This window comes from Tupaia chinensis, unplaced genomic scaffold (genome assembly GCF_000334495.1).
Source record: "Tupaia chinensis unplaced genomic scaffold, TupChi_1.0 Scaffold000567_1, whole genome shotgun sequence".
NCBI lineage: Eukaryota > Metazoa > Chordata > Mammalia > Scandentia > Tupaiidae > Tupaia > Tupaia belangeri.
This window is the reverse complement of record NW_006160080.1, coordinates 2,791,641-2,816,568: the sequence shown is the minus strand read 5'-3', so window position 1 is coordinate 2,816,568 and position 24,928 is coordinate 2,791,641. Positions and strand designations below refer to the sequence as shown.

Genomic DNA, 24,928 nt, shown 5'->3' with positions numbered 1-24,928 from the left:
ATTTACATGTCTCTCTGTCTTGTTTGCTTTTTTAATCTTCCAGGGGGCACCGGCGCTCACCAGAGACAGAGAGATGGAGGGAGAAGGAAAAAGCACTCCATCCCCTGTGAGGAATGGCCACACCACAGTCCCTTCTTCATTTCTCCTTCCTGTTGGGATTTTGGACAGGCACACACACACATGCATACACACACGCACAGTGTGTTTTTTGAGCTGTCGGGACAGGGTTTTGAATTGCATGGTCGGCCATGTGGAACCTTGCTGTCTTAATCACCAGGCCGTGGAGCTGGCCTGTCTTGATGCATGTATCCATCAGGGGTGCATGCCAAGTTCTTTTCAATTCTGGCATAGAGGCAAGCAAATATTAAATGGAAAAAAATGTCCCCAGAAAGTAGTAAAACTAGTAGATTCCTGCTTCCTGTTACATGTGCCAGATTCTGTGATTCTCACTCTTAGTTGGGGAGAGCTCTAGAAATGTCATCTGTTGAATCTATTTTGAAAGCATTTGATACAGAGTCTAAGAGAAGATTATGTTTAATATTTATAAAGATCACTAAAGTGAGGACTCTTTTTTCCCTAACATTTTATGAGAAATTTAAGCATACAGAAAGGTGAAAAAATTTTACAATGAACACCCATATACCTACTACCTAGAATTCGCCATTATTATTTTACTGTACTTGATTTACTACTTACCTATCCATCTATAGTGTTCTCTTGAGTCATCAATTCATCTTATTTTTAAATGCATTTCAGAGTAAGTTATTCATGTCAATACACTTCTTCTAAATACTTCAGCATGTATGTCATTAACTAGAGTATTTACTTATAGTTCTTTTTTTCTTTTAGCATGAAATTTATATACAATTTAAAGCACTGTTGTATGTGTACATGTGCTGAATTTGAAAGAAAGTTGTCTTGCTGAAAGAAATCAGAGGCTCTGAGGAAAAGGGGGCTAGAATTCTTTCGCAGCCTTTGTCCCCTGCCTCTTACATGGCTGTTCACAGTAGAATAAAAGCTCTCCTGGGCTCTGACTTAGATCACCTTTAGTATTATGGCTCATTCCCCACATAAATCAAACCTTAACCGGTGGCTTCTGTAAAATGAGTTTCTACCCCCACAGTAGCTCTATTGCCTGATGGCAGGAGCAATAGCAATAAGAGGAGGATATTTGGATCAGCAGTTGGTGTAATGGCTATGTCGCTGGACTCCCATGTAGTTGACCACGGTTTGAGTTCTGAACCTGGTGGCTTAAACTCACACCGGACACGCGTGCGTGCGTGCCTGCCCAAGATCCCGAGAGGAGAATGCAGGAGAAGGGATTGCGACATGGCCATCCCCCCCCCACGGGGGGGGGGTGATTTCTCACTTTCTGTCTGTCTTTCTGGTGAGCACACGCACCCTATAGCAAAAACCTCTCCAAAAAAAAGAGGAAGATACATCTGCTCCTTTTGTCCATGTCTTGAGTTCTTAGATAAGACACTTGTCATTTTCAGGAGAGAATGAAACCTAATTTTTATACCAACTTGCTATCATAAGAAGCCTTTTCCTCACATTTTATTTATTTTATAAAATAGGGTACCAGATGAATGCATCATCTTGGCCAATGTTTCTATTACGAACACTAAATGGATCTGAAATGGCACCTGCAGCATTGTTCAAGAAGGTAAGAAAGATGCTATAAAAAGTATCCATTGACTGGGCTATGGTTTTATTGTTTTAGTGGGAATATTTAAATGTGCTGTCTTTGTTTTCTCTGATGTGGAAAAGCAGAAAATACTTCTTAAATTACTGGACTGGCAAGTGTATTTGTTTCCTGGGGCTGTTGTGACGAAATAACATAGACAGTGTGCCTTTAATAACACATTTGTTGGGACCTGTAGGTGGCATGGTAGTTAAAGTGCTGTATACACACATGGCTGACTGCATTCAAACTTGGTGGCTTGAAAATCATTCCAGGTGTGTGTGTGTGTGTGTGTGTGTGTGTGTGTGCGCGCGTGTGTGTGTGTGCCCAAAATCCTGAGAGGAGAATGGAGAAGGGATTGCGGCATGGCCATCCCGCCTCCCCAGGGTGATTTCTCACTTTCCCTATCACTGTCTCTCTCTGGCAAGAAAAAAACTAAAAATTAAAACAAAAAACAACTAGAAATTTGTTTTCTCATAATTTTGGAGATTAAGTCCCAGATCGAGGTACCCTTAGGGTTGATTTCTGGTGAGACCTTTCTCTTTGGTTTACTGGTGGCCCACCTTCTTTCTGCATCCTCACATGGCTTCTCTGAGGATGCATATCCCCAGCGTCTCTTCCTCTCTATAAGGACACCAGTCCTATTGGATTAGTGCCCCACTCTTATGACCTTACTTAAGCTTTATTACCTCCTTAAAGGCCCTATCTGCAAATACAGTAGTATATCATAGGAATATATTATAGTAGCCACACTGGGGATTGTTACTATTTCAACATATAGTTGTTTTTGTTTTGTTTTTTTTAAGAGAAATTTTTGCTATATGGCATATGTGCTCACTGGAGAGAAAGGCAGAGAGACAGAAAGCGAGAAATCATCCCCCCAGGGAGGATGGCCACGCCGTAATCCCTTCTCCTCTATTCTCCTTTTGGCACACGTGCACATGCGCCCAACGTGAATTTTAAGTCTCCAGGTCCGGGACTTCAACCACGGTCAACTACATGGGAGTCCAGCGATGTAACCATTATGCCACCTCCTGGTCCCTCAACATATGGATTTTAGGGGTGGACACAGTTCAGTCTACAATTAGCCTTAAGCAAGAGGAATTTGTTCTCTCACAGTTTTAGAGGCTAGAAATCTGAGATCGAAGTATCAAGAGGATAGATTTCTTCTGAGGCTGATCTCCTTTGCTTCTAAATGCCTGTATTCTCCTTTTGTTTTCATATGGTCTGAATCTCTGTATCCTAATATTCTCCTCTTATAAGGATATCAGTTATACTGGATTAAGGTCTACCCTAATGCCCTCATTTTAACCAAATTACCTCTTTAAAGATCCTATTTTGAAATGTAGTCACATACGGAGTTATTGGGGATCAGGGCTTTGGCGTATGAATTTTGGGGATGGCACAATTCAGCCCATAACTGCAAATAATAAAAAAGGCTCAGTTATGGGGGCAATAGGTGGCGTAGTGGTTAAGGCAGCTGGACTCTCACATGGCTGACCACGGACTGAGTCCTGGACCTGGCAGCTTGCTTTCCCACTTTCCTTCTCTCTCTCTGGTCAACTTTGAAAAAATAAAAATAAAATAATGACAATGAATAAAATTTAAAAACATTTTAAAAAGGCTCAGTTATAATCATCCTCATGTTGAATTAAAATAATCTTTCTTAACCTTAGATATGAAAGGGTTGCTCTACTTGAAGTGAGTGTTCATTTTTTAAAAGTTTATTTTATTGTTTATTTCATTAATTTTTTCCATGAGAGAGAGACAGGCATTCCAACAAGATCTTCACACTGTGATCCACCCTCAGTCTTTGTTGGCCCAGATCACAGGCACATGCTCCCCCCCCCCATACACACACACCAGCATACTCAGGAAGGTCCTAGAACATGAACCTAGGCTCTTTCCCAAATGTGGGTCAATTGTGTTACCATTGGATCACCACCTGGCCCCCGCTGATTGCTATTTTTCATTTACCTTCAGAAGTAAAACTTCTTTCACTTTGCTGTGTTAGTCATCCCTTTGATATTGGTAAAAATGATGTGCAAAAAAAAAAAATCACTTGAAAGTAACTTGAAGAGATTTGATTTTAGAAGTACAGAATGTTTTAAAAAATCAGAAAAAAAATTGTTAGAAGGAAATATACATTGGACCAGGAAGGTAGTGTGGTTAAGGTGCAGGACTCCCATATGGTTGACTGTGGTTCAAGTCCCAGACCTGGTGGCTGGAAAATCACTCTAGGTGCATGTGTGTGTGTGTGTGTGTGCCCAAAATCCCAAGAGGAGAATGGAGAGGAAGGGATTGTGGTGTTACCATCCTCCATAGGGGGTGACTGCGCAGTTTTCCTTTCTCTGTATCTCTCTAGTGAGCACATGTGTCCTATGGCCAAAAAAAAAGAAAGAAAGAAAATGTGTATCAACTATATGTAAGCCAGAGATCACAACAAGAAAAATATAATTTTAACATAGTGGAGGGTAAGGGAAGGAGCAAAAATTCCAAATACAGTTACTGTTCTTGAGAAAAATGTTGAAAAGAGTCTGTTAAGAAAGAAAGAATAGGGACCAGCAGATGGCACAATGGTTATGTCACTGGACTCCCATATAGTTGACCATAGTTCAATTCCTGGACCTGGCAGCTTGCAACTCACACCTGCCATGTGTGCATTTATGCCCAAGATCCTGAGAGGAGAATGGAGAAGTGATTGTGGCATGGCCATCCTCCCTGGGGAGTGATTTCTTGCTTTCTGTTTCTCTGACAAGGGAATGCACCCTATAGCAAAAATATCTTTAAGAAAAAGGAAAAGAAAAAGAAAGCCAAGTTCAGGACCAGCAGATGGCATAATGGTTATGTCGCTGAAGTTCCATGTAATTGACTGCAGTTCAAGTCCCGGATCCAGCAGCTTGAGTCTCATGCTGGGCATATGTGTGTGTGCCCAAGATCCAGAGAGGAGGGATTGCAGTGTGGCCATCCCCCTGTGGGGTGATGTCTCTCTTTCTATCTCTCTGTCTCTACAAGCAAGTGCACGTTCCCTATAGCAAAAATCTCTCTCTCAAAAAAGAAGCTTGATTCCACTTTAATTATGGGGCAAAATATTTCTTACCTACTCTCCTGATTTTTTTCATTCACTTAAATTTTATTATCACTATATTGGGAATGATAAAAATCTATTATAGCTTCTTTAAAATAATTATTTAATTTTATTAGTATGTTATAAAATTTGACCAGAGAAAGAGAGAGAGAAAGGGAAAGTAAGAAAGCAAGCTGCCAGGTTTGGGATTTTGAACTACAGTCAGCCATGTGGGAGTCTAGTGCCTTAACCACCATGCTACCTGCTAGCCCCTCAATTGTAGCTTCTTAAAACTTTTGAAGAAGATTAAAAAATAAGTATTTGATATATCAATTAATATGACTCCTGCATTGCAGAGAAAAATTCTGAGTACAGCTTTGAGCATTGTGAACAGAGAAAGCAAGTTTGCTCTACCAGCAAGGGACACAGGCAGACTCAAGTCCCTTGGCCATTGTAAACCATATGTAAAAATATTGAGTAGTTGGGAAAGTCATGACCATTTTTGCATAGAAAAACTTGGAAAAATATGACTTTCCACACAACCTAATAGCTAATAAAAACTATTTAGCAGTAGTCTTTATTTATGAAATACCTATTAGCTTGGGCTATGACTTTAGAAAAGCCTTTGGTTCCGTTTTATTGATATTTATCAAATTGCTTTATCTGTTAGTTATATGCCACGTGTCATATACATTACCATGTTTTTTATTTTAAAATTATAAAACTAATTAATGTTTGTGAGGACCAAGCTCTATAGTTAGCTACTGTGAAAAATTCATCTCCCTTTGTCCTGTTCATTCCTTCATTCCACACATCACTCTTAATTAACGCTTTATTTTATCTTCTACACCATTATCTGTGCATTCACAAACAAATACAGGTTTTTATTTTCTGTGAATTTTTCTTCCTAAAATATATTGGAGGAGGGTCTTCAAAGAGTTTATGGAAAATGCATATTATGACAAAAACTATGCATGGATTTCCATTTTCTTTGCACCAAAATAAACAAATACTTTAATTCCATTTTTTCTGCTTTTGAAATTTTCTATGTTTTAGAAATCTTTCCATTTCATTTTGTATGTATTTCAGATTATATTGCATTCTTCTGTGGTATAGATTAGTAGAATTGATTTAACCTTTCCCTGAAAATGTATGATTAGGTCACCTCCATATTCTAGATCATCTCCATATTCTTGTTTCCACTAGCTCTGCAGTGAGCATTCTTAATGAAAAGTTTTGTGTATAACTGCGAATAGCTACATTTTTAGAGGTAGAATTGCTGGTTTAAAGGGATATATGATTTAAGTATAGATGTATACTATTAAATTACATCCCAGAAGAATGTTCCAAGCTTTGATCCAACTTTGATCCACCATTAGCATATAAACATTTATGTCTCTACACCTTCACTAACATTGAGTATTATCCATCTTTCAAAGTTTTGTGCATCTTTGGAGGGAGATGAGGAGAATGGAATAGTATTAAATTGTTTTAATTTGCATTGCACTGATTACCAGTGAAATTGAGCTTTTAAAATTTGTTTAATAGCTTTTTGTATGCCTGATTATAGCCTTTGCTGTTTTTTTTTTATTGCATTTATTTTCTTACTGATTTGTGATTGCCCTTTCAGCCAAGCTTGAAACTTGGCCAGGAGCCATCTTAAATCCTTTTTCTTCTTGACCCTGGCCTCTAGGTAGCCAATTAATTAGAAAGGTCCATTTACTTTGCTTCCTAATTATTCCTTTGTTCTGTCTTCTTTTAAACTTTATCACCACTGCTTCTCCTGCAGGCTTTCCTCTTTCCTTGACTGTTACACTAGCCTTTTAACTATCTCAAATCTTCACCCTTCCACACAGTTGCTAGAAGTTTGTATATACCATTGAAACCCTCTACCACCCACTCTCTACCATCTCCCCCCACCCCCACCCTTTGCAGTCTCTGGTGTCTACCAGACAGTCTTGGATATCTTGTTCAATGATAATTCTTGAATTCCTGGTACATAGTGGATAATAACATATTTCTTTAATGAATGAATGATTAAGTTGGTTTTGTTTCCTTCCAGGTTCTTGGCTCTGCTCCAGAATAAAAGTACAATGTTAAAGAATAGAATTTCAGGTCTCTGAGAATTGTTTTCTTCCTGTATTAATTGATTATTAAACATGGAGCTTTATTTTGGGTTGCTAAGTTGTATGAGAATATACATGAGCAAACGATTCTTAATACATCTTAACAATGATAACTATTTTATGTTTTGGTAGGAACCACCAAAGCCACCCGTAAATAATTTTAAAGTGGGGATGAAACTGGAAGCTATAGACAAAAAGAACCCGTATATGATCTGCCCCGCAACCATTGGAGACGTTAAAGGAGATGAAGTTCATATCACATTTGATGGCTGGAGCGGAGGTTTTGATTATTGGTGCAAGTATGATTCTCGAGATATTTTCCCAGTTGGGTGGTGCCAGCTGACAGGAGATGTATTACAACCACCAGGAACTAGTGGTAAGATAATAAATAGCTATGTGTGCTTTTGTTCTTTTATTTATGATATTAGATCTAACTGCTCTCGGTGACATTGTAGTCCGCATTGGTGATGTTAAGACTTCATGTCCCATTAGAGTGGCAGGGAGAGAATAGCAAGAGCATTGTCCAAGCTAGACAAGGTGGAACACTGGTGGTAAAGGAAGGCAATGTTGAGAATTCTTGAGGGCTACTCCAACATCATAGTCTGAGTTTCAATCCACACTGGAGAATATAGACAAAGCTAAAAGTCACATTTGGACCATTGAAGCCATGTTGTTATAAGCATTGTGGGGACCTCAGTCACCTTTATAGTTGTTATGCAGTTAAAAATTACACATGATATGGGGCCAGCAGATGGCATAAGCGGTTACATCGCTGGACTCTCACATGGCTGACTATGGTTCAAGTCCCAGACCTGGTGGCTTGAAACTCATGCTGGGTGCATGTGCGTGCCTGCCCAAGATCCTGGAACGAGACTGGAGGAGAAGAGATTGTGGTGTGGCCATCCCCAGTAGGGAGTGGTTTCTCACTTTCCCTCTCAATATTTCTGTCTCTCTCTCTCTCCAGCAAGCACATATGCCCTAAGGCAAAAATCTCTAAAAAAAATTACATATGATACTCTGTTGTTCATATCTCAAAGGTATTTTATAAAAGATAGGCATAATTGTTATAAACATGTTTTATATTATTTTGGTCCTATTGTCAGGTTAAATTGATACTTTGATAGTCTTAAGTAAAATACACATGTTGGTGAAAATTTTCAACTCTGTGGAAGCCATCATAGATTAGTATGTTATTTTTGTCATGGTAGTATTTATCAGTTGTAATATTGTGTTTTCTAAGTTGAATACTATGATCATTTAGATATTTTCTTTCAGGGAAAAGTCATAAAAACTTTGAAGCTCATCTTGGGATATGATTCCTCAAGGGCTTAGATATGCCTAGATATGTTCTGCGATGGAAAAACTTGAGAGATCTAAGTGGGATCTTAGCACAGAACCCAGTCATTGACCTAAGTTTAATAGGGAACTTATTAGTGGAGTCAAGTGTAAACATACTTTTTTTTAAATGTTAAAAAAAATTGTTTGGAGATGTTTTTTCTATAGGTCACGTGCGGTCGCCAGAAAGACAGAGAGAGACAGAGACAGAAAGCTAGAAATCACCCCCTGGGGGGATGGCCATGCCCCAGTCCCTTTTCCTCCATTCTCCTCTCAGGATCTTGGGTACACACGCACACACACCCGGCATGAATTAAGCCACCGGGTCTGGAACTTGAACCACGGTCGACTACATGGGAGTCCAGTGACATAGCCATTACGCTAACTGCTGGTTCAAATGTACCCAACTTGGGGACCAGCAGGTGTCATGGTGGTTAAGGCACTAGACACTCCCACATGGCTGACCATGGTTCGAGTCCTGGACCTATTGGCTCGCTTTCTCACTCCCCCCCCAACCCCGTGTGTGTGTGTCTCTCTCTGGTCAAATTAAAAATAAATGAATGAATAAATAAAATTAAATAAAATAATTCTTTAAAATTATGTACCCTACTAAATGTTTTATACCAGAGAAAAAGAGAGAGAGATAGAAAATGAGTAGGAAAGGTATGTAGTGGAAGGCAGTAGCTAGATAAAAGCTTACAGCCACACACATTCTTTAAGTGCTGTCAGAACTTCTGTCATTTGGGACTGTAACATATCTCATAATCCAATATTGCACACCTACTTTTTATTAGTTTTTTTAAAGCCAGTTCCCTGTAGCTGTAATTCTAAGAAGTAGATATTAATGGTTGATTTTGTAAAATTTACTATGATACAGATGTATGTGTATGTACTAAGTAAAGTAAGACATAAATGAGTTTGTGATGTATGACCAAGAACGCAGTTGTCCTCTAGTATCTGTTCTCCCCTTTTTTAGTAATACAGTTTGGCTATTTAACATAAAGACTACATTTCTAGCCTCCTAAGAGGATACTATAGCCATAAGACTTTTAAGTCCTAGTGAATGCGATAAAAGTAAGCATATCAGGGCCAGCAGGTGGCATGGTGACTAAGGTGCTGGACTCCCACATGGCCGACTGCTGTTTTGAGTCCCAGGCTTGAAAATCATGCCAGGCACATGTGTGCCCAAAATTCCGAAAGGAGAATGGATTGTGGTGTAGCCATCCTCCCTGGGGGGTGTGTTTCCGGGATGTGTGTGTGAGTGTGTAATGTCTTACTTTCCTTCTCTGCCAAGTGCATGTGTCCTATGGCAAAAACCTTAAAAGAAAAAAATTACAGATAACATGTTCTACTTTGAGAACATGTCTTACAGAGAAATGAGTGTGTCCTTCTCTATTCCTTCTTCTTTTTTGTTTTTTTTTGTTTTGTTTTGTTTTTTTGTTTTTGGAGAGGTTTTTGCTATAGGGCGTGTACACTTGCCAGACAGAGACAGAGAGACAGAAAGCGAGAAATCACCCCCCAGGAGGGATGGCCATGCTGCAATCCCTTCTCCTCCATTCTCCTCTCGGAATCTCGGGCATGCATACAGGCACACAGGCACACGCGCCCGGTATCCGTTTAAGCCACCAGGTCCGGGACTCGAACCGCGGTCGACCACATGGGAGTTCAGCAACATAGCCATTGTGCTAACTGCTGGTCCCAATAGCCACTGTTTTTTTTTTTTTTTTTTTTTTTTTAAAGGATTTTTCTATTGCTGCTAGCAGAACTTAAATCCTGACTGATTCAGGTAGATTTGGTATCCAGGTGAACATGTCCATTGGATGGCTGCACATACAGGTATAGGGCCTAAAAAAGACAGATCTTGGTCAGCAAACCAGGTTTGAGACCTGTCATGTTCAGCTCAAATACTCTTTGTGCCATGTGGGATTACAGGTGCTGAGCAGTTTACAAATTTGTTAATAGTAGTAAGTGGTGGAAGTTTGGGGGGGACAAGAGCTTTTTTTTTTTCCTCTAATTGCCAGACGGCATGTGTGCTTGCTAGAGAGAGAGGGGGAGAGGGAGAAAGTACCCTCTCCCCAGTGAGGTGCAGTCATCCACAATCTCTTCTCTATTTCTCCATCCTGTTGGGATTTGGGACTTGTGCACACATGCACCCAGTGTGTTTTTCAAGCTGCTGGGGCCAGGATTTGAACCACAGTTGACCATGTGAGATCCAGCTTCCTTTAACCATCAGGCTCTGGGGTCAGCCCTGGATGGGTTTTAATTGTCATGTGTGTAATAAGTGGATGTAAAAGAGGACCAAGACAGAACCTTGTGGGTCAGTACTTAAAACAACATTTTTCACATTTGAATCACTTGGGGGTTCTTATTGAAAGGCAGTGCCCTGCAACTCATACCCAGAGGTTCTGAATCAGTAGGTCTGGAGTGGGGCTTGGATGTTTTCAGTGCATATAGTTTGAGGCCTGAACTTTGAGAAGCACAAACATGGAAGGTGGGTAGAAGATAGAAGTTAATCTAGGATCTTGGGAAAAAGTATGCATGAATATAGTAGTCATTTAGTTGGTTCCTCCAACAACCTTAGAGGAAAGATTTTAAGAAACTATGCAGTGTTAGTAAATGCAGCATGAAAATCAAGCATGAGAGCTCATTAGTAGTCTTAGAAAAAAGTATGGTTACTGGACTTTCATTTAAAAAGCCAGAAATGGACAATTGAGGAGTAAATAGGAAATGTTAAGTGTTAAATTAATAATGTGACTTCCCAATAATTTATGAGATCTCCCTCCTCTGTCCTATATGTTTTTTTAAGAATTATTTTATCTAACATTTATTTATTTTAATTTGGACAGAGAGGGACAGAGAGAGAGAGAGTGAGAAAGCAAGCCGCCAGGTCCGGGACTTGAACCACGGTTGGCCATGTAGGAGTCCAGTGCCCTCAGTGCCCCTATATGTATTTTTTTTCCAGGTAAAATTTAGAAATCTTACCTCACTTTACAGTTCCTTTACCTTCCAGTCTTTATAATTGTCTCCAATATTTCCTCTATATTCACTGAGAATCACATTAGATTATTAAAATTTTCATTTTGATCATAAACATAATTTATTAATAGAAGACTTGAAGAGAAGGAAAATTTACTGTATTTCCCCACATTTGTGTTCTTTCAGTAGTTCTTCTTTTTAAATTTTCAAGATTCCTTTTATCATTTTCTTTCCATTTAGAGAACTTCCTTTAACCATTCTATTAGGTTAGGGTAGGGACAATTAGATTATTAAAATTTTCATTTTGATCATAAACATAATTTATTAATAGAAGACTTGAAGAGAAGGAAAATTTACTGTATTTCCCCACATTTGTGTTCTTTCAGTAGTTCTTCTTTTTAAATTTTCAAGATTCCTTTTATCATTTTCTTTCCATTTAGAGAACTTCCTTTAACCATTCTATTAGGTTAGGGTAGGGACAGATTCTTTGTTTGTCTTCATATGAAAATGTCTTTATTTCTCCTTCATTCCTTTTTTTTTTTAAGTGTATATTTCATTCACATTAGAGAGTGTATGTATGTAACAGAGAAAAGGGAAGAGAAAGAAAAAGAGGGAGAGAGGGTAGGGAGGTCATACTTGATAGGGTCTCTCACTCCACAGTCTCTTTTCTCGAGTCTTCACCAGTCCATAGCTGTCGGCTATGTGGCTTCCAGCGCTGTAGCTCCATTTGCTACCAGCTGTGCTATCAGACTTCATTCTTGAAGGATTGTTGCTAAATATAGAATTCTAGGTTGATGTCTCTTTTCTTTCGGCACTTGAAAAATGTGCAGCTTCCTTCTGGCTTCCATGGTTTCTGATGAGAGATTTGCTGTTATGTGAATCATTTCCCCCCATTACAATGGATTTCATTATATACGTGTATGTATTTTTTCTGATAGTTCTTTCAGTGTTCATTTTATGCTTTATCTGTTTTGTGGCTATAGTAGAAGGTGTGTACACATTTTAAATTGTTATTAACTAACTGATCAATTGAACCTTTTGTAGTTACTCATCTGATAACTTTTTAAATCTTAAATCTACTTTATTTAATATTAATGTAGCTATATCAGATTTTGTTTGGTGTTCTCATTTACTCTCTCTCTTTCTCTCTAATGGTTGTGTCTATCCTTGTCTTAGATTTTTTTTTTTGGAGAGGTTTTTGCTATAGGATGCGCATGCTCGCCAGAAATACAGAGAGAGAGAGAGACAGAAAGCGAGAAATCAACCCGCAGGGGGGATGGCCACACCGCAATCCCTTCTCCTCTATTTTCCTCTTGGGATCTTGGACACGCACACACTCGTGCCCGGCGTGTGTTTAAGCCACCGGGTCCGAGACTCAGCTGCAGTCGACTACATGGGAGTCCAGAGACATAGCTATCATGCCAACTGCTGGTTTCTTCATTTTATATAAATAGCTAGATTTTTTTTTTTTTTTTTGCCCATCAGCCAGCCTGTCTGTTTTTTTTTTTTCTTTTTTTTTTTGTTTTTTTTTGTTTTGTTTTTAAGAGAGATTTTTGCTATAGAGTGCGTGTTCTCACTGGAAAGACAGAGACAGAAATGAAAAATCATCCCTCAGGAGAGATGGCCACACTATAATCCCTTCTCCTCCATCCTCTTCTTGGGATCTTGGGTGTGCACGCGCGCACACACACACACACACACACACACGCACCCAGTGTGAGTTTTAAGCTGCTGTGTCCAGGACTTGAGCTACAGTCAACTGCATGGGAGTCCAGTGACGTATCCGTTATACCATCTGCTGGTCCCACCAGGCTCTCTTTTAACTGGAGCTTTTAATCTGTGGATATTGATTGCAGTTTCAGGTTTATTTGGCTTTTAGTATACTACCTTATTTTGTGTGTTTACTTGCCCTGCCTTTTGTTTGCACTTATTGACCTTTCTTTCTTATTCCATTTCCCTTACTCTTGTCTGGAAGTTATATAGTATTTTGTTGTTTTAATATTATAGAAATTGTAAGATGCTTCTGTAACTTAATAGAAGTCTGAAATTTATATCTCTATTTTGCATCAACTCAAGGAACTTAGAATATTCTACCCATTTACACCCCTGAACTTCACTTTGTTACTGTTGTGTTTTAATTGTGTCTTTGTCATCCAATAATCTTTAAACTTTTTTTTTCCCAGTGGGTGCATGCATTTGCTGGAGAGAGACAGAGGGAGATAATCAGAGGGAAAGTGAGAAAGCTCCCCGCATGGGGAATATTCATGCAACAATCCTTTTTTCTTCTCTCTCTCCCTTTCATGATTTTGGGCATGCATGCACGTGTGCCTGGTGTTTTTCAAGCTGCCATGTCTGGAATTTGAACCACACCTTCAGCCATATGAGACTCTGCTGCCTTAATCACTGTGCCACCAGTGCCCACCCCCAAGCCATTATTATTATTGTTTATATAGTTGATATTTGTTTAAATTTACCCACATTTTTAACATGCTCTTTGCTCTATTCCTCTTGACTTCTCAAAACTTACAGCCGGAATTGTTTTCTGAGATTATCCTTCAGAATTCTCTTTAGTGAAGATCTACTAGTAAAAACCTCTCTCAGTTTATATTCATTTGAATATGTCATCATTTCAGCTCTTTTCTTGAAAGACATTTTCTGTGGGTATGTAGAATTCCAGGTTGATAGTGATTTTCTTTCAGCACATTGATGATACTATTCTTTTGCCTTTTGGTCTCCATTATAACTGTTAAGAATTCATCTGTCTGGGGCCAGCAGGTTGCATGATGGTTAAGTGCACTGGATTCCCACATGGCTGACCATGGTTTGAGTTCTGGACCTGGCAGCTTCCCTTCTCACTTGACCTCTCCCTCTCTCTCTTTCTCTGTTCCTCTCTGGTAAAATTAAATAGTTAAATAATATAATTGTTAAAAAAATACTGTTGTTCATATTAAAACAAAAAAAAAATTTATCTGTCTGTTTTTCCTCTGTCACTTTTTTCTTCTTAACTGCTTTAATATTTTCATGTCATTTTTGGTGTCTTGCAGTTTCTTCTTTTTTTAAAAAAAAATTGATTTACTTATTTATTTTTATTTGACCAAGGAGGGACAGAATGAGAGAGGGAAAGTGAGAAAGCAAGCCGCCAGGTCCAGGACTTGAACCGTGGTCAGCCATGTGGGAGTCCAGCATCCTTAACCACCATGCCACCTGCTGGTCCCAGTGTCTTGCAGTTTCACTGTGATACTTTAGGTGTGAGTTTTGTTGAATCTTGAGATCTTTTCAAAACCACACACAGGCAGATAAGTTGTTTACTTTCATTGTAAGAAGCTTGATGTTACATTTATTTTTTTTAGCATTATTATCTTTTTATAATTTATGGAATTATTTGTTGACATTAATATTAAATAATTTAAGGGACTTTAAAATAAGTAATTTCAGAAGTCATAAATACTAATTAAATTTCATAAATTAAAAAGTTGTTTTTGTCTTTTTCATAAATATACTGAAAGTGTTTGTTTTTATAATTGCTTTCCAAAATTTTTTTAAGGATGTAGCATTTAAAGCTTTTCCAAACAACTACTGACTAAACAATTCATTTGTATAGTCCCTTAAAGAAGTGTAGTCAGACATCCATGAATTCTGTTTTATTTGACTTTACATTACAAAACTGCTCATTTAAGTTCTATTGGTTTTCTTTTCAAGAATAGTAATAAAATTTAATCTTTTTAAAAAAATATCTAACAATTTTTTAACCTATAAACATTTCTATAATCAGAAGCAGCAAAATTCTTAACAGGCTTATCAATAGTAGAAAAATCTATTATGAAGCGTACTTGGATAGCAAATGCATCTAGCCATGTGCCTTTTTATTCTCTTGTTTCTTGAAGTTTTCCTTTCTTGACTCTTGTTATGACTCTACATCTTTCAAACCCCTTTGCTTCTGGTTGGTGCTGTCAAAGCTCAACAGTACTCACGAGACCTGTACAGGGTTTGTGATGAGGAAGAGCAAAGAAGTATGTAAACTGCTGTGTCCTTGGCATCTTGGAGAATTGGGGCTGAGTTATGTCAGTGAAAAATGAAGCACATTGTAGATTTCCTTACTGCAGCATTTATTTGATGTTGTTGTTTTCTCTTTTCAACTTGTTCCCCCCCCCCATGTTTTATGTCTTAGTTCCTTTTAAAAAATGATAAGAAGTTAGAAGTGCCCTGTAAAATACTTTTTTCCCCCTATGTTATTATTTCCATTTCTCTGAAATATATAGTTATGGGAGTTTATAACCAGTCGTTTCCTTAAATACAGATTTTAAAACATAAAGGAGCCAATCAAGGTAATCTAGCAATTTAGAACTGAGATTACCCTGATTTTGAAGGCTAGATGAAAGTCTTTAAAAAATTCTTTACTTTTAACCTATTTGTTTGTTTTTTAGTTTGTAAACATTACTGTTTTGCTTCCACAATTTTATTTATGAGCATAGTAAATGTAGGTTTTTTATTAACCTTTTGATAAATCGAAGAAATTAGAAAACAAAAGATTATTTAAAATATTTGTCTCCCATATTATACTTTTTCCTATTATGGGACATTCAGTGTTTTTTTTTAAAAAATTGTTACATTAGGGGTCAGTAGGTAATGTGGTGGTTAAGGGCACCGGATACTCCCACATGGCTAACCATGGTTGGAGTTCCTGGAATCTGGGACCTGGTGGCTGCTTGCTTTCTCACTTTCCCTCTCTCTCTGTGTCTCTCTCTGGTCAAATTAAAATAGATGAATGAATAAATAAAAGTAAAGAAATAATTCTTTTTTTTTAAAAATTGTTACACTATAAACTATTCCACCTTGCTTTAAAGTACTCATATCTTTAAAGCAAACTATCAAAATTTAAATTTGAACTTGTGTAACTTCTAAAACTTTAACGAATTTGTTTTGTTTGACTTTAGTTTCAGATGTGCTCATCATTGATTATAAATTGATGACTCATAATGGTGTGAAGTGTCATCTTGTAGCCTAATTCTCAAGCAATTGTAACCTGACACACCAGGAAGAAGGGCAGGCAGCAAACTTCCAGATGCTTTGAGTATGAAGTTGCAGGATCCTGAGGGTATAGAGGAATTCCTCTGGTCCAAAGGGAACTGTGGAGGAGGGGAAAACCCTAGAATCCGGAAAGTGTAGCCAAGCAAGCATTCCCATCCTATGGCACTGTTGTCTTAACTCTCTTTTGATAAAACTCTTCAGTTCATTGGGTACTCTGCCTCTCATGGAAATAGCTTTAGTTTAGAAATTTAATTAAGTGGTAAAATAGCATTTTCTTTACAATTTTATAAAAAAGTTCTGATAGCGGATATATGATAGACCGGACATACTAGATTTTTTTCTCTGTTGCAAATTCAGACAGAAGTTACATGAATAGGAGTTTTCTTTGTAAGGTTAAAATTTTTATAATTTAACTCTTAAACATAATTATCTTGGGCACTGTTAGCTGCTTTAAATACTGATTAATATTCTCACACATACTGTGTGTATGGTTTAGTTTTTTCTTTAAAACTTTAAGGAAGCGAGTTCTAAAATCTAAATTTTTGATTTAAAAAAAAACTATTCATATAGTAGTCTTTTCTTACTTTGAAAAACTCCTATGTAACATTTTCCTTCTTAACTATTTTAAAGTTTCTTTTTTGGGAAGTATTTTAAAGCTTTCATCAAGAAAACAAGAATTAGGTCTACCCCCACTTCCATCCCATTCTTCTTCTTTTTTTTTTTTTAAGTCAAAACTAGAAACGATGATTAGCTCTTTGTTTAGAAATACACAAAGGAGTATGAGGTTTCTGTAACTTGTCTTTCACTTCTGTACATTTTATAATGAAGATTTTATAATTTTTAAGACATGTTTTACTAATTCTCCCTGGTTTTTTTTTTTTTTTGACTGTGTATGTTGAGTGAAAAACAAATAAAGCAGCACTTTTTGTTTCTCCGTGCTACTGTGGGTCCAAAGTGGCAAGGGTACATATAACTAAGGCTGCAAAAAAATTAAAGGTGTGTCAATTCTTGTGGAAGGCTTTCTGAATAAACACTCACATATTTATAGATTTTTGCTCTTCATGTAGTTTATGATAAAATAGAGAATAACATACTTAGTACATTCCATCCTCTTTTTGTTTGGTATAAATGAAATGATTAGAAATGCTGTTAGCCAAAATGATTCACTCAAGAGCCATGACATTTTAAAGGGCTGATACTGCCTTTTTCATATGAACAGCTTGAAACAAACGTTTTGCTTGTGCAAATGAGACAGCTATTATGATGCAAAGAAGTTTCTTGGGAAACAAAAGTCTTGTTTTAAGTGTTACAGCTAAATACTGCGATAATTGCAAGCAGAGCTTGGTGATTTTTCTTTCCTAGTTCTGTTCTATGATATATTTTAACAAGTTCTCTTGAGACTATTAAAATGTCTTGGTTTTTAGGACATGTGGTCCAGGGGGGATAACTTTGTCTACAGACGCAATGGGTTGGCAATTAGATTTTGCATGTCTTCTCATTTCTTTCCAGATATTCTGACCCAGGGTAACCTTTGGTCCTTCTCTGAAGGCAGGAGTGAAGGAAGTTTGAGCAGGTGACTGATGATCACTGTCCCTTCAGCCCACAGACAATATGTGAATTACTTTAGCAGTCCTTTCAGTCTCCTCCCCCCGCTCCTCCCCCCTTAAACCAACAAATGCAAATAGCTTCATCCCCATTTGCTAGAAATTCAGGCTTGCTCCGGCAACATGGGCTTTGTTGTTGATTCTCTTTCTCTAGAAAGGCAGTTTTATTCCTGGTAAAGAGCAAGGCTACTAAGTAGAACCTAAATCACCTTAATGGTAAATACAGCAACAATTTGTTTCTCTGGAATTGGAATATTTGTAAAGGTAGGAATTACCATAAAAGTTTCTTTATATTGTAGTTGAAGTGTGGTTAAAGAAATTCATTGTCTGCTTTGTTAGCTTTTGTGTGCTAAGTATATCAAAAATTTCTGTTATCTCAAAAAATTCTATTTTGTTCTAAATATTACATATGGAAATTGTTGGTTCTATTTTTTTGAATGGTCACTTCCAAAAATTATTTTATATACGTACAGGAAAACTTAGTCTTTGGTTATTTCTACCATGAAAATGTTTTTTTCTTTAAATAAAGGGACAGTCCTGTTAAAGTCAGATTTGATCATTTAAATCGCCACTTTGTAATTAAAATGTCAGTTTTTTCTGTAGTTTTTAGGAATAGGTCAGTAAATGATTTTTTTACTGGTATTAGATGAGGTTTAATAAAAGTATTTTTATGATACAGAAATGTTGGTCACATTTTAGTAACTAAATATTATATCAACACATTTAGTGTGTTTTTGTGGGCATGACTGCTGTGATTTTTTTTCTTAAACAATAACATAGTGGAAGTCACTCTTTAGAAATCGTTTAGGAAGAAAAAGATAGGATTTAAAAATTGAATGACTTTTAAAAGCTCATATAGTTAGATGAATTACGAATTGACCTGAAACAACTGAAATTGCTTCTTTTCATGTGAACTTTCTTCTGAAAATATTAAAGGTTATGGAAATTGTATCTTCTTTTATAATGTCATTCTGACCAAAATCTTGTTTTATTTTTCTGAAGTATGCATGTATATGTAGTAATTGTGAAACAAAATAGTCTTCACAGAAACCCATGACACTGAAAGGAGTAGTTTAGAAAGTGTCTGTGGTCTGCAAGTAGAGAGCAAATGTCTTTAAAACAAGACTCTTAAAAGCCCTCCTATATTTTAATGGTAATTTCTAGCTTGTTCTTGCATTTTTTATCATTTCCTTCTAGGCTGAATAACTTATGAGACATAATTATCAGGTAAGGAAACCATGTAAATTTTGCTGTTAGATTTAATTTACATATATCCCAAGAAAAAAAGGCACTGCCACTTAGATATGGAGATTGAGAAATGACTTTAGCTGAAGTTTTATATTTTAAGTTAGAAAGCTATCCTTTAGCCTTTTAGTTGTGTTTGGGAAATTTTGGTCCAGTAATGTTTTTGCAAGTTTTCATAATTTTAACAGGTGAACCAAAGCTACAGGTCATTTCAATATACTTAGTTTGGTTTAATTGTCTAGACATAATTTTTTTAAAATTTATTAACATATAATTGTGTATACTTGTGAGGGTACAAAGTGATTTTTCACTGCAAGAATATAATGTATAATGATTAGATCAGATTAATGCCTATCATCTCCACCATTTATCATTACATTTTTGGGGAACATTCAACTCCTCCCCCCTTTAGTATCTTTTTAGTTGCTTCTATCTACAGCCACTCCACATTTAATAACCTGCCTGTTTAACAACAGATAGCACAGACTTTTTGACCCCTTCTCCAGTGAGGGGGAAGCCCCTTTCTCAAGTCTGTATGAGTCTTGGGAATCCCCTTTCTCAGTCTTTGTCTTCTTCCCACAGTTGATTAGTATTCACTACATGAATACATTAAGTATGCATTTGCAGTCACTCAAGACTTCATATTTTTTGTCACTTTGTACTTTATTGTGCATCCGTAGTAATAGTCAGAATAAATAAAAATGATTATACCAGATTTATATTACTGTGTCGTGTTTGTTGCTTTTTGGCACCTATCTAATGTATGCTTTTTGTATGGATAGAGCTACATTATTCTAGTGTGGTGTCATGTGGGTGTAGAAAAATATCCTAGGGCACTGTGATACACCACATCCAATTTTAAGCTCCTTGCTTGTTGGCCAATGCACTCAACAGCAGTCATAGGACCAGACTGGGTCATTAAGTGAGGAACTGTGTATCCTTTCTACTGTGTTAAAACATTTATTTAGGGACCATCAGAGGACGTAATGGCTAAGTCGCTGGACTCCCATGTAGTCGGCTGCAGTTCAAGTCTCAGACACAGTGACTTCAACTCATGCCAGGTGCGTGTGCATGCATGCCCAAGATCCCGAGAGGAGAATGGAGGAGAAGAGGGGGTTATTTCTCACTTTCTGTCTCTCTGTCTCTCTCTGTCTTTCTGGCTAGCACACATGCCCTATAGCAAAAAAAAAAGAAAAACACATTTATTTATTTTAATTGACAAACAGCATGTATACTAACTCAAGAGAAAGAGAAAGCCCCTTCTTATTGGGCTTGGTCATGTCATCATTTTTTTCTTCCATTTTCCATCCCATCAGGATTTGGGGCATGCATACATGGGTACCTGTTTTTTTTGTTGTTGTTGTTGTTTTGTGTTTTTAGTTTTTTTTTTTTTAAAGAATTATCTTATTTAACTTTTTTTTTTTTGGAGAGGGGTGGTTTGTTTGTTTGGTTTTGCTAGAGGCTGCGTGTGCTTGCCAGACACAGAGAGACAGAAAACGAGAAATTACCCCCCCCCCAGGGGGGATGGCCACGCTGCAATCCTTTCTCCTCTCGGGATCTTGGGCACGCACGCACACACACGCCCGGTGTGATTTTAAGCCACCGGGTCCGGGACTCGAACCACGGTCGACTACGTGGGAGTCCAGCAATATAGACATTACGCTAACTGCTGGTCCCTTATTTAACTTTTTAATTAATTATTTATTTTAATTTGATAAGAGAGGAAGAGTGAGAGAGAGGGAGAGGGAAAGTGAGAAAGCAAGCCACCAGGTCCGGGATTCAAACTGTGGTCAGCCATGTGGGAGTCCAGCACCCTTAACCACCCTGCTACCTGCCGGTCCCATACCTGCGATGTTTTTTAAACCATAGTTGGTCATGTGGGATCCAGCTACTGATATAATGTGCTTAACCATTGTGCTAACAGGGCTGGCCCATCTCTGTACTGTATTTTATAACACTAGAAATAGTTTCTTATATCTGTTTGCAGTTTTGTTTTGAATGTGTTTGGAAATCATTAAGTTTCTTCTGTCTGGAGGTGTGCAGATTTTCTTCTTTTGTATCTTTGCTAATACTTGGTAAGGTTTTGTATATTATTTTGTTAAATGAATTTTTAGTCACTGTCTTCTTCTGGTACTTTCATGATGCCAATATTTGTTTGTCTTACAGTATCCTATAAGTCTCATTAGCTATATTCATTTTCATTTTTTTTTCTTTTTCCCCTGACTGGATACTGTCCAAGGATTTGTCTTCCAGGTATCATATTCTTTGTTTGTTGATGCTCTCTATTATATATTTAATTTCATTTGAGTATTTCAGTTTGAGAATTTCTGTCTTGATTCTTTTTTTTATTATTATTTCTGTCTTGCTGAATTTCTCATTTTGGTCTTGTATTGTTCTCCTAGTTTTGTTGAGTTGCCTATCAATATTTTCCTGTATCTCACTGAGTTTCTTTAGAATCATTATTTTGAATTCCTTTTCAGGCATTTAAAAAATTTCCTTATCTTTGATACCTATTACTACAGAATTGTTGTGTTCCTTTGGAGGTGTTAAGTTTTCCTTGTTTTTTGATGTTTGTTGCATCTCCATGTTGATATTTGCTCATCTGGTGGGATGATAGTCACTTCTTTTTATTTTGGGGGGTAGCTTTTTAAGTGGAATATCTTTTTCCTTGGGAATGTGTTCTTTAGTGTTGATTACTTAAGGTGTCTTGGTTTGGAGTGGATGTAGTAGTATAGTCCCCACAGGTTTTCCTCTGTTGTATTCACTGACAGAGTGACTTTGAGTGCCTCATTGTTCCAGACTTCAAATTTTTGGTAATAGTGGTGTTTTGTTGGGTGTATGTGTGTGGGGGTGTGTGTGTCACCAAATGGATTATTTAGCCATAGGAATTAGTAACAGCTGGAGGGTGATAGTCTGCAATCCCTAGGGAGCCTGTCAAGCCTAGCAGTGGAGAGGGAGCAGTCACCTAGAACAGCAGGACTGAGAATGCCAGACAACAGATTTTGGAGGGCCCTCGCTGATGGTGGGGCCCTTGCACTGTTCCTACCTTGGGTCTTGGGCTCAGTGCTGGTCAAGAGTGGGGATCAGCTGAGTCTGGAGGGCTCCTGCATTGGGAGAGGGAAGTGTGCCCAAGCTACAGTACATATTAGGTTCAGCACCTATCAATAGCAGTGGCCCTCAGCACCTGGAGGGCTCCAGCAGGATAGGACCCTTGTGCTGGAGTTGCCCTGTGAACTGGTCCCAGGACACATCAGGATCTGTGAGGACTGCTGCAAGGGATAGGGGCAGTATGCTCCAGCCTTAGAGTAGGTGCTTTGCTCTGGAGCCTCTGCTTAAGCATTTGTCTCAGTGTTCCTCAGAACAGTCTTTCTACTATACTGGTCTGTCTATATTTTAAAGTGTATGATGCTGAGTGGGCTCAGGTGACAGTTGACAGCCCTACTGTTCTAACAGGGGTGTTAACTGCAGCCACCTTTGTGGTCTTAGTACTGGACTTCGGTGGGTTCTCAGAGATTCAAAGACACAATGGGAGTCCGTCCTTGGTACAAGTTCTACTCTAGCAGTTGCTTTGTTTGCAAAACGGTACAGCTTTGCAGCAGCTTGGGTCCTGGAAGGTAGAATTGTTCAGGGTAAGGTTCTTCCCTGGGGTTAGCAGCCCTGTGGATATGAGGACCTTCCCTTCAGTGAGACCAAGGCTGTGCAGAATGTTAGACTCTCAGACAGCTAGGAGTGTGGTCCATGGTGGTATCAGCAACTGGTAGGGATCTCCTGCTTACCCTTTTCCAGAAAAAGGAGTATCTACTGGTTCCAGCCTGCCCAGCCAACTGGGTGCTTTGGTTCCCTTTATGTGGTTCTTCTAAGGTTTTTAATGTTTAAAAAAACTTAAAGATCTTTCCTTAGTTTCAAATGTTCTTCCTTAGAAATTAAAATTGAAATATATTTAGTTATTGTTTTATGCTTTTGTTGTGGAAGAGATTAGTACTGGGTGCTTACCCTGAGCCATCTTGATCCCTATCCTTCAGACATATTTTTAAAAAACCGTTGGAAAAGGCATAACAGCCTTTTCAAGTGTCGATGTTCTATCAAACTTCTGAAGCAAGTTATTTTAAATGAGAGCTTTACTTTTCTGAATGAGTGGCTTTCTTTTTGTGTGGTAGTTACCTTTTATTATATGTTTAAGATATTTTTACTACTCTAAAACTGTGGTTCTTGATGTTGAGAGGGAACCTACATGAGTCATCAGGGAAACTCAGCAAGGATGATGGAAGAGCTAAGGCAGCCTAGCTGGGTTTGCTCATGCTTTTGATCTCCTACCCTGTCTACCACCTCTGCTTAGTAAAGGAGTGTGCCCTCAGGTAGAATAGGGAAGTTCGTGCAGGTCCAACAAGGGTTTAAATGTGAAAAGACAGGTCCAGTTTCTATAAAAGCTGGGCAGTTATCACTAAAAATTAGAAACCTTGTTTTGCTTTGTAACTTCATCCTTTTTCTTGTGGCATCAATTGTAAAACAAACCTTTGAAAATGAAAGGGGAGGGGGGAAAGGGGCTTTTAAGGTAGTTTTGGGTGCAGCAGAACAGTGGGAGATAGAATTTAAAAAGCATTATCTTAGAGAAGTCTGTAAGTGATACCAAGAAGAGTGATTAGCAGAGACCTGAGGGAGTCAGGTGTGGGGGATGTCTCACCAGGAGAGAGGGCCTGTTATGAATTGAGGTAGAAGAGGTGTGTTTCTGACAGTCAGCTATTTGGGTAGAGCTGCTTTTACCATTGTGTTGTGCTGAGTCAGCTTATTTTAATGATTTCTGCCTACAGTACTGAGGAGCTCTTTCATTCTGAAATTTCTAGAAACAGAGCTGCAGGTTTTGTTTGAGGATTTGTAAGGTCACTGCTGGTGTACAGCATGCCTGCAGGAATATTTTTAATATTATTTTTGTGGATTCATGTATAAGTCTAAAAGTTGTATGGCTTTTTATCTAAATAAAAAATTATACTGCTTAGGTTGAATTAACATTTTCTTTTTTAATTTGCTAGAGGGCATGTGCGCTTGCCAGAGAGGGGGGAAAGTAGGAAAGCAGCTCCCAGAGGGAGATGGCCACACAGCAATCCCTTCTACTCCATCTGTAATATTTAGAATGCCTGCTCTTTTGTTACTGAAAGAAATGGCTAAGTTGTTTATCTTTGTTGGTACATTTTGTATTTTCAATGACAAAATTAGTATTTATTGTAGAAAATTTAGAAAACAGGGTAAGTGCTGCCTTAACACTTCCATCATCCTTCCTCCAAAGGTGGTTTTCCTGCCATCTGGAGATAATCACTACTAATATTTTGATTTATAAGCCTTAGGATATTTTAATTTAAAAATCATAGTGTTAGGTGCTATTAGTCATTGAGATCAGCTGAGAACACCTTCAAAAATACATATTCTGTTTCATGTACACAGAATTGTATTGATTTGGTCTATTTAGGTATTCTTTTGTTTTTGGGGGTTTTTTTTTTGTTGTTTGTTTGTTTTTTTAATATAAACAGTTGGGGCCAGCAGGTGGCATGGTGGTTAAGGGCACTGAATTCCCACATGGCTAACTGCGATTCAAGTCCCTGACCTGGTGGCTTGCTTTCTCATTCTCTCTGTTCAAAGTTAAATAAATAAATAAAGTCAAATAAAATAATTCTTTTAAAAAGGTAGGGGGGTGGTGGTGGGGGGGGGACACAAACAGGCTGACCCCAACAAACTGCTTTTCTTTTCTTTGCTTTCCTTCCTCCCTTCCTTCGTTTTCTTTTTATGCTAGAGGGCATTTATACTTGTCAGAGAGCAGAGAGGGAGAGGAGAAAGCACCCCCGCCCATTGGAGGGGGGGGGGTCTTCAAGCA

General features: G+C 37.9%; 1 protein-coding gene across 1 annotated transcript in view; it reads left to right on the top strand.

Annotated features, from left to right (window-relative positions):
- SCML2 (Scm polycomb group protein like 2) overlaps positions 1 to 24,928 on the top strand; it is a gene marked incomplete in the record, with an annotated part of 76,589 nt that overhangs the window by 23,488 nt on the left and 28,173 nt on the right. The window contains 2 exon segments of the mRNA XM_027775473.1: positions 1,578 to 1,666; positions 7,010 to 7,253. Of these exon segments, the coding sequence (XP_027631274.1) occupies positions 1,578 to 1,666; positions 7,010 to 7,253 (333 nt within the window).